At 55.8% G+C, this 10,190-nt stretch overlaps 1 protein-coding gene across 2 annotated transcripts; it reads right to left on the bottom strand.

Moving 5' to 3' along the window:
- Positions 1–277: 277 nt before the first annotated feature.
- ZNF395 (zinc finger protein 395) lies at positions 278–9,580 on the bottom strand. Of its 2 annotated transcripts, XR_003398108.1 has the most exons (10): positions 9,291–9,580; positions 7,104–7,333; positions 6,538–6,650; positions 5,663–5,898; positions 5,442–5,542; positions 4,217–4,481; positions 3,280–3,372; positions 2,961–3,064; positions 2,572–2,810; positions 278–288 (listed from the first exon to the last, which is right to left on the bottom strand). XR_003398108.1 is itself a non-coding variant. In XM_026846007.1 (9 exons), the coding sequence occupies exons 1-9, from the start codon at positions 9,531–9,533 to the stop codon at positions 2,699–2,701; spliced, it is 1,497 nt and encodes a 498-aa protein (XP_026701808.1). In that variant the 5' UTR covers positions 9,534–9,580; the 3' UTR covers positions 656–2,698. The 2 variants fall into 2 exon arrangements, 1 of the variants encoding a protein (XP_026701808.1); XM_026846007.1 differs by lacking the exon at positions 278–288 and having other exon boundaries at positions 656–2,810.
- Between the last annotated feature and the right edge of the window lie 610 nt (positions 9,581–10,190).

The raw sequence follows: 10,190 nt of genomic DNA, 5'->3' as shown, positions 1-10,190 counted from the left end.
ATAAAACTCCCCCAATATAAACCCCCCACCAGCCGGCGGGCAGTAAGTGCTATGTGCTGCGGGAGGAGGTGGCACTGGGGGGGCCACGTCCCCCCGATTTGCTGGGGAGGGGGGTCCCGCCAGCCTGTACGCCAGCTTGTTCCAAAGCCATTTAATGCCTTCTTTCTTCCTTTTTATACATGTATTTTCAAAAAGAGCATCTTTAACAGAAAAGCAGAAAGTTATTTTCGCTTTATTTTTCGGACACCTGAGCTCCCACCAGTGAAAAACCTGATCTGGGAGGTGGACCTGGGCTGGGGGTGCTGCGTGCTACACCCCGGGTCCAAGGAGGGGTGTGGGGGGTGAACCCCCTCCCGGAGCTGGGGTGATGCTGCACCCCAAATGGCTTGGTTTGACGTTTCCTGAGTGATTGAGCTGGGAGCCGTGGGAGCTGATCCATGTCTGGGCAAAGCCTGGTGCTTTTTTGGGGCAGAAAGTGCCTAAAAAGCAAGATTTACAAATCGCCAGTCCTGCCTGGGTCTCTCTGAGCTGTGGGAGTAAAGACACAAGGTCTGAGGAAACACAAGGTCTGAGAAAAGTGCAAATCCACCCTTTTTTTGTTTTGTTTTGTTTTGTTTCCATGCTCTGGGTGCTGCTTCAAGCCCTGTTTTTAAAAAAAAAAAAAAAATTAAAAAGATGAAAATGCAGTGAGACGCTGTGTGGGGCATCCCAAAGCGCCCACTTGCTTCTCAGAGAGCCACCAGCATCTCCGACATCACCAAAAACCTGCCCACATCCCAACAGCACCAGGCCCTTCCCTGGAAGGAGAAACACACTGAGCTCTGCGGGGCGACGCAAGACAGGTAACGTGGAGGCTTTTTTTAATTAAAAAAAAACCCAAAACACAACTATTTTTGAGGAGTGCAACTACCCCGCCACGCAATTAATTGTTACCAGGGCTTGTGGATGCAATAAAACGCTCAAGCTAGGAACCTGCAAAGAGTCTCTGCCACCAACGGGAGAGGAAAAAGGGTTTTCCTGACATTTTGCTCCCAACACGAGGCTCCAGCCGTGATGGGAGCACGAGCGAGCGGTGCTCAGGGAGGAAAAACTCTTCTCTTCCCCAGGATTTGAGCCGGACCTGCCCAGAAACTCCAGGGATGGAACCCCATGGGGTTGCACTCGGCCTGGGGAGTTCTGCTCCTGCCTTCCAGCAGCTAAAATTTACATCCACCAGTTGGATATCGGAGAGATCAGGTTGTGGGATGATAAACTGCTTAGATGTACAAAATTTTAAAAAGAACAAGAAAAAAATACCCCAACACGTCGAGAAGCATCAGTGACACAAAGATATGTAACTCAATCTGCTCTGTCTGGACACCTGATCCCTTCAAAAACCCAAGGGGGTTCGTGGTGATCCAGGAGCCACTTGATTCAGTTTTATAAGGAAAAATGAGTCTTGGCGCAGGGTCCTTAAAAACACCCCAGACAGGGATTGCTCTTGGCTCGACAGCTGTGGGTTATGGCCTATGATTATCCAAAACGCAGGGAAGAAAAAAAAAAAAAGAAATAGGATCCAAATAGCTGCCTGCCCCAGTGAGGGGAGAATCCTGATGGGGCAACATGGCTCCCTGACCCAATACCCAGCGTAATGCCCCGCTGGTGATGAGCCACCACAGCCATGGGAGACCAGCAGCAGGTCGGGTTGGGTAAATATATAGATTTTAAAAGGATAGAGGTCAAAAAAGTGACTGTCACCAGGCTCGATGGGATTCAAAAGCCAATACTGAAGTGTTTTGGTGTACTGGGGCCATAGGGGGATGCTAAGGGACAGCCCTTCCCAGTCCTCCCAGCTGCCTTTATTGGTGGAATCATTAATTAAAAATTAAAAATTGCTCAGCTTAGTTTTGAAAGACACGGCCCACAACATTGATTTTTCACGGAGCTAAGCAGACTTACAAAGCCTGAAACGAGAAGGAACACCAGGTTTTGCCTTAAAAATTCTTGCCGTTTTCCTGATTAAAATGTTTTGGTTTTTTCCCCCCAAATGCCTCCAAAAACACCGCGCTGGAACCGCCTGGAGGCACACGCAGGCTCGAGCTATCGGTGACACGACACGAGCAATGACCAGATCCACACAGGGAGAGAAACCTCATCCTCCTGCCCCGAGAATTGCTCCTGCCCTGCTCACAGCAACGCAACATTTTCCTTTTTAAAGCTATAATTGTTACCGATCCCCTCCCTTAAAGGGTCCAAGGGATTTGCACTTTCTAGGTAGTCAAAGGACAAGGGAAGCTGCCTCAACTCCTCACCCCAGCCACGCCGCGACCCTTCAGGAGATTTTAGGGGTGATCTGGGAAATGCAGGAAGATCTTTGGTCCCCAGATCACCTACAATCTCCTCCAAACCCTGAGGAACCAGCTTCCTTCCCTCCCAGCCCCAGCATTTACTGTACAAAGGGAGATATTCTTCAGGTTTAAAAAATGAAAAGTTGGAAAAAGTTTTGGTTCTGTTTTTAAAAAAAAAAAAAAAAAAAGGGGGGGGGGGGGCAAACCCAGCAGATGTACAATATACAGAAGGAGGAATTTACACGCAGCTCTGGAAGTGTCTTCTGGGGTCACAGGAGGTACCTCCAAGGTCCCTGGTTGCAGCAGTGAGGGACTCCGGTGCTCCCCGGGCAGGAGCAGGGTGGGGGGGACGCGGCACCGCGGTGCTGCGCTCAGTCCAGGAAGCGCTGGCAGGCTTTTTTCCACCGGCAGGCCGTGCACCACTGGTCCCGGTGCTCGATTCCGTACACCTTCCGACACTTTTTGGCTTCACCGCGGACTTTCCTGCGCGAGAGGGGGAAAAAAAACCCAACCCACTGTTCACAGCCTCGTTGCTGAATTTCAGTCACTTATCTAAGGGTAAGGGCCCGTAACCAGGGGGCCCAACACTGCTCTGCTGTGCCTGGGCTCCCCTTGGGCCAGCGGGACCCTCACCTGGTGCCGATGGACACCCTGGGCGGCGAAGCGACGATCAGGTGGGACTTCAGCATCGGCGTCGGTTGTTGGGGTTCGCTGAAGCTGAGCGACCGGCTCCGCACCTGCAGGGGGAAACGGGGGTCAAAGGGGAGGTGGGACAACACGGTCCCCATCCTATGTGGGCCCCGGGTGCAGCGATGGAGCGGCAGGAGACACGGATGCGCTCCCAGATCTGGATGTTTTAAAGTGGGGAGTGAGAAAGCGAAGAGGAGGTCCCCGTATCTCCCAGCCCAACCCTGCACCCCAAAAAGGATGAAGGGGAAACGCACGGACTCACCGGTGACAGGGACGGGAGAGTCGAGGTGGCAGTGGCCCAGCTGATGCTGGTGAAGATGTGGGGGGACACTGGAATTTGGATTGAGGGCAACGCCTGGGTGGGAAAAAAAAAAAAAAGGGTCAATGCTAGCCCCAGGAGCCCCCCGTTCCCACATGCCACCCCACAGGCATTCACCACCCAGCCTGGAGTACCCCCAGACTAGGAGCACTGGAGGGGTGGGATGAAAATCCCTGCACATCCTCTCCTCCAGCACCAGATCCTGCTAACAGGGGGCACAGCAGCTTCTTCGCTCCTCCAGCTGCTTGCAGTTGTGATACCAAACCACGTGCACCACCCTGGTCTAGATGTAGATATTTCTCACCCTATTTATGTAGGTTTTCTGCTTTTAGATGACATTGCATCTGCTCTCTGGGATAGGAATGAGCTATACATGCATTTATGGATCTATATATGCTAGCTGGGAGCTCCAGAACAGTGCTCGGCTCTCCCTGGGACAAGGACTACTGGCTCAGGGTGCCCATGGGGCCACCGCTGTGGGTCCCCAAGTTTCCCAGCCCGTGCCCAGGCGAGCGTGCAGCGGAGAGACGTGCAGGATCCGGCGCGGCTGCATTCCAGCCCTGGGTTATCTGCCGGCAGAAGGGCGTGTTGCATACCAGCACCGGGTAATTGCAGGGGAGCAGAGGTCGGCAGCTCCCCCCAGCCGGGAAGGGCTGCAGCAGAAGCACACCAGCCCCTCAACCCGGCATGCTCAAGGGCTGATGGCCAACCGGGCAGGGGACGGTGCTACACCAGCACCGAAGCCTCTCTGCGCTGCCAGGGTGGTGACAAAACATCTCCTTCGCAGCAGGGACTCACAGAGCAAAGCGGATCACGACCTGTCCTTCAGCAAGACTTCAGGTCACCGTGTTGTCGTCCCCAGGAGATGTCACCAGCTCACCTGGTAGGCATGATCAGCCTGGATGTGCCAGAAGGAGCTGGGCGCAGACTGGCTCAGGGCGCTGCTGGCCAGGGCGGGCTCCAGTGCCGGCTGCTCCACCAGTAGCGCCTCCGGCTTCGCCAGCGCTTGCTGGATGATGATGGGGGCGGAGGCAGACGTGGGGCTGGTGGCAGTGCCTGCCTCCGGTGCCGGCTCTTCCTTCACCTGCACTTCGGTGTAGTAGAAATCCTCCTCCCGCTTCCGCTGGTCGGAGTCCGCGCCGTCCCTGACGGGGGAGCAAAAGGGGGCAGCAGTGAAATGGCAGCCCTGTTTCCATTAAGGTGAGCAGCCCCCGACTCCCCCAGGGCAGAAGGATCTCGCCCTCCTGGGCAAAGCAGCTCTGCTCCCAGGCTCCAAAGCATCACGTTGACTTCATGCTCCCAAGGAAGATCAATGCCCCTTCCAGAGACTTTAAAAACCCTGGCACATTGACTGGGCACCACTGCAAATCCCCTGCACGTTTCTGACCGAGTTCACTCAGCACAGCTGCGACCGAAGCCCTGCGGTTCACCCAGCAGGAAAGAGCCTCTGAAGTTTGTTGGTTTGTTGTTTTTTTTTTATTATTCTTTTCCCAGTGCCTTTATCCAGCACTGGATGGCAGTCCAGCGCTGCCCACTGCATCGCTGCCTTTCTGTCCTCACCTTTCCCAGAGCATTCATGTTTGAAAGGGAGAAATATAAATACCAGAAAAAGTGGATGGGAGCACGAGGAAAGTCAGGTCGGGGTGAGGAATGCAGCGGGGCCACAGGAGAGCATAGCAAAGCTGATCCCCACACCCTCACCACTTTGTATTTTGGGGGTAATTCACAGGAGATCAGGACAAAGCAAAGCAAACTGTCAGAGGGGTGGCTGCTGCCGGCAGCAGGCTCGGCTTTCAGGCTGCCAGCCCTCACAAAACCCAGCTGGGCTCACGTGTAACCTGAACTCCCCACGGTGCAAAACAGAGCCCCGAAGCCCAAATGGGGGTCCCGTGCCTCCCAGAAAGCCCTGGGCACCCTGAAGGTGGGACACACACAACAGTGTCTTTGGTGACACGGACTGCTTGGCTGAGAACTGCCAAGCTCAGTGCACAGAGGCCGGTTATCTCCAAAGCTGGGGGGTTTTGCTGCAGGAATTACGATTTATGCAGTGGCAGGACCACGGATTTGATGGTCAGGCAGGGATTGAGGTGAAACCTCGGCCTTACCCGAGGTGCTGGGTCTTGACGTGTCGCTTGATGCCGACGATGGAGCGCAGGACCTTCCCGCAGCTCGGCCACAGGCACTTGTACATCACTTTCACCGAGTTCTGGTGGAGAGACAGCCCGTGTCACCCTCTCCCCAGTGGTAGCGTCCCCTCCAGGGGACACCAGCTCAGCTCGAGCCACCCCACCGGTGCTGGGAACCCCCTCCCTGACAGCAGCAGTACCTTTCTCTTGCGTGGAGCGGGTTCATCGAGGAGAAAGGGGTCGGAGTCGGTCTCAAAGCCGTCGTCTGCCTGAGGGGAGCTCAGGGCCTCACTGGCGTATTTGGGGCTGCCGGCGGGGTGAGGGGGTGAAGGGGCGGAGATGTCGCTGCCCCCGCTCCAGTGCCCGCTGGTGGTGCTGCTGCCGCTGTCCGAGACGTCGCCGCTCTCCTTCCAGGGATCACAGGCTGCCCGTGAGGCTGCGGGGAGGGGACACACGCTGCCACCGTCAGCTCGGGGCCACCCCCCCACCCCAGGGCAGAGACCAGCCCTGAGGCTGGATAACCCGCAACAACAGTTTCCCTCTATTTATTTCTTTAAAAACTTGGCAAAGCAAACCTTTGCACCTTTTCTCAGCACCAGCTCCCAATTATTGGTCATTTATCCCTTTTTTTTCCCCTTCCCCATTCTCCTTGGCACCAGCACAGCCAGCACACAGCGAGCAGCCAGCCCCGGGGCACACACATTTCCCACGGCTCAGGGTGGCTATTTTTATCCCTCCGGCTGTGTTTGACTCGTCGGGAATGAAACCACCTCTAAAAAAAGGAGCGACTGGGTGGTGCTCCCCAGCCTGGGACTCCTCTACGGGGCTCCCCGGTCCCCCGGGACAACTGTGGAGAGTTGGGTTACCCCCACCATGCTGCCAGGGGTGTCCCAGCTTGCCCGGTCCCAACCAGTGCCGGCACCTGTGGGCTCTGCTGTGACTCTGGTGCCGCTCCCCGTGGCCAGCAAGAGCCCCAGCACTGAGATCCAACAGGCGCTGCACATTTCTCCACGTCTCCTTTTGTTTTAGATGTTTTTTCTTTCATATAGCCATGTACTTTTAAATGCACACTCACAGGGGATGCCGCTCTCGCCGGCGGGAGGGCTCTGCACCACGGGGCTGCAGGAGAGGCTCGTCAGCACCATGGCTGCCACCATCTCATCCATCTCCACAGCGGCGTCGGCTTTTCTGTACCGCAGAGGGGAAAGATGTGAAACACATGGAGGAAAAAAAGCAGAGAAACAGCCTGGGTATGACCTGGGGAGCCACCGGGCACCCAAAGGGCAGCACAACCTGCAGCAGCACAGGTTCACCCCCATCGCCTCCCTCCCAAATTATTTTTAAGTCATGGGGAAGGATGTTTTTTCCTCATTTGGAGGAAAACATTTTTTAAAATCCCTTTCATTGCAACGTTTAACCATCTTATGGATTATGGATAATGCACTGGTAAGGTGGATATATCCCCAGCATCACCACTGTCTCCATTGGTGTTAGGTCACTGTGAGGTTAATGGTTGGACTAGATGAACTTCAAGGTCTTTTCCAACCTTGACGATTCTGTGATTCTGTGTAAAACCAAGTGCGAGCGCTGGCAGAGCTGCCAAGAGCCCCCCTCCCACCCGAGTGAGCCAAAGGCACGAACCTCTTGGGTACGTCGATATTGCTGGATACGGATCTCTGCAGGGCCTCGGCAGGGCCGGGACCACCAGCTGTGGGCAGGACGGGGGGCTGGAGCGCGGCCGGCCGCACGTCCTGCACCCTCCAACACGCCTGCAAGCCCTGCTCCGGCAGCAGCACCTTCACCTTGTCGCTCAGCGGGTTGTGCTGCTCCACGAGGCCGGCGCACTCCTGCCCGTTGTAGGTGACGAGGACCTGAAAACGGCACAAGGGGAGGTTTGTTGGCATCACCTGCCACCCCGCTTGCTCTCAGGGGCTGTCCTGACACAGGACAGCAAGCCCTCACCCACCGCAGGATCCCCCCCTCCTCCTCGTCCTCCCGCTGCGGAGGGGGTTACAGAGGGCTTGAGGACGAAGTCAGAGCCTGTCCTGAAGGGCCTGGACTTCAGACTGCTGTCACAGCAAACCAAAGGGCTGGCCAGGGCTCATACCAACCCCCCCTCTAAGAGATCTGCTCTTCCCAGGCACAAGCACCCCAGCTCCAGCAATCCCATGTTAAGGAATTTCCAGAGCTGGTATCAGCCACCTGAGTGTCGTGACTTTGGGTGGACTTTTCTCCAATGAATTTGTCTGCTTTGGCTTTGTTCTTGTGCCATCCTGCTGCAAGGGCTCCCACAACTATTCCACACCCTGGCAAAGTACATACATAAAAGGATTAAAAACCAGGGGGAGACTGGGAACGGAGCTTTCCTGGGTTACGTGATCCTGAATTCACACTTTTGCTCCTCCAGCCCCAGCTCCTTGCAGCAGGGGAAGGAGATGTGCAAACCTCACCTCCTCATCCACAGCCCCAAACTCCTTCTGATGGGCAGTTTTCCACCACTACCAACCGTGAGCCTATTTCTGTTGATGGAAATGTATCTGTGTCAAAAGACACTACATGTGTTTCTGGCTATTTATAGGAACAGGAACATCTCTTTACGGAAGGGCCATGGGTGTCATACCAAGAAGTCAACATGGGATGGACACACAGTCCCACACCCTGACCCGGGAAGAGCCTGGGAGACTACCTCAGGTGGGATCTCCAGCAGAAAAAATGGGGTAGAGAAGGCCACCCACGGTGGAACCAGGGTTAAGGGGGATCAGTACAAGGATCAGGACACTGGAGACCCTGACCCTGCTTGCTAAAAACAAGGAGCAAGGCTTCCAAGTGAACCACACGGGCCATTCCCTGACCCAGGAGCCAACATCTCCTTTGGCTTTGCACAGCCACCAGCACAGGTCCTGGCTGTCGCTGGGAGGTGGAGGCACCCCACAGCTATTTTTATGCTGTTCCCGGCAGCAAAGCAAGCAAGAAAACCCTCCACAGCGGAGCACGTAGGAGAAAACAACTCTCACTGTCCTGTGGTTAATAAAAATGGGTCAGGAGGAGCCAGAAAACCAAACAGGGGCCTTATTTACACTCCATTTCACAAGCTCTGCCCAGAAGAGGTTTTACAGTTCTGCAGGTAGCAGCCAAGAAAGGGGCTCTCTGGCAGCAGCTCACGGCTCTGCTCGGACAGCGCTGCTTGGCCAGGCCTTCACAGGGACCGTGCCAGTGGGATGGAGAGCTGCCCCCTGGCCACACTGCAGGAGCCCTGGGGCATAAAAAATGGCGGGGTCCAGCAGGACTACGTGTCCTTTCTGGACGAGCTGTCGCAATTCACTCGTCCCCAAGAGCTTCTTCACCATGTGCGTCCACACCATCGCACCTCAACCCTGCAGCAAACAGCTCCTGCAGGCTGAGGCCTGAGCCATGAGGCTCGTGGTGTGGCGAAGCTGGGGGGGCTCCCTGCCACTTACCCTTCAGATGTAAACGTGGGTTATGGGGTTTGTGGAAAAGAAGTCCACTGGGAGTCACTAAATGTACAGAAACCATCTCCCTTTGCCTCAAACAGCTGGAGAACACTGGAGGGAAGTGTCAGGTCTCCTTACTGTCTTCTTTGGGCACCCACTTCTGGCCAGGACTGGAGATGTCTCCTGGAGGAGACAGATCTCCACGTGAGCCAGGATGGTCCAAACTCATGAGGTACGGCCGAGGCCAAGTGCACTAACGCCAACACCCATTAACGGCTCTTGGTAATTACAGCTCCCCACTGCACCTCACAGGAGACCCCAGGAGTTATCCCCCACTAGGGCACACCCCACCAGCCGAGGATGTTTCCTTACGTACCTGTTGCCCGGCGTGGAGCTGCCGGCGGCTGGGGCATCTGGCTGCTTGGCTGCTCTCCTCTGCCGACGGCGCGCAAGATCCATCCTCTCGTGGCACCGTGTGGGCAGAGGCCCGGCCGAGGTCGGTCTGCAGGCTGGGGATTTGGGGGGGCACCAGCACCCCGTCAGCCAAGGCGCTGGGGGCAGAGACGCGGGTGCCTAGCAGGGAGCGCTTCCCCAGACGCCTGGACAGCACGCTCGCCATCTCGGACACACTGCGGAAGAGAAAGACACGGGGATGTTACCTCCAGTGCAGGACCACGGCATTCAGCTGGTGTCTTCCCCTCCCACCGCCACCCTGCGAGGCAAGAAATCAGCTCCGCTGCGCCAGCAACCCCAGGGGGACCCCTGGGGACAGTGGCGTGCCTGAGCTCCCCTCACCCTGCAACTCTTTATGATCATTCCTAACCTCCTCTGGAATAAAAATAAAAGAGCCAGCCCAAAGGCAACCCCGCGGACACAGTCAGGATGGCCCTTGGAACCCACGTGCCCCTCTCGAGCTGCCACCAGTCCTGAGGCCACTATGGCTATTCCTGCCCGTCAAGCTGAAACCCGCCATCGGAGCTCTTTAACCTTGACCTCTAGACTTGGGCCTGTGCCCAGCACAGACCCGTAACTCCCTGCCCATGCCCCGGCAGGACAGGAAAGCTCTCTGGCAGCAAACACCAGTGCCCCTTCTCAGCCAGCACACTGATGCTCCCCTTTTTGGGAGCTCTCATGTTTTTGAGAGAGGTTCCTCCAAGCTCACAGCTCAAGAAAAAGATGGGTTTGGAACATTTTTATCCTAAACTGTCTGCAACTATCTTTAACCTATTTTTCCCCCCCAATAGCTCTCCTTTCCTCTGACATGGAGTTTTTCTTG

The sequence above is a fragment of the Athene cunicularia genome (genome assembly GCF_003259725.1).
Source record: "Athene cunicularia isolate RWA chromosome 3 unlocalized genomic scaffold, athCun1 chr3_part1, whole genome shotgun sequence".
NCBI lineage: Eukaryota > Metazoa > Chordata > Aves > Strigiformes > Strigidae > Athene > Athene cunicularia.
Note: the sequence above shows the minus strand (reverse complement) of the source record. Positions and strands in the feature narration are given on the sequence as shown.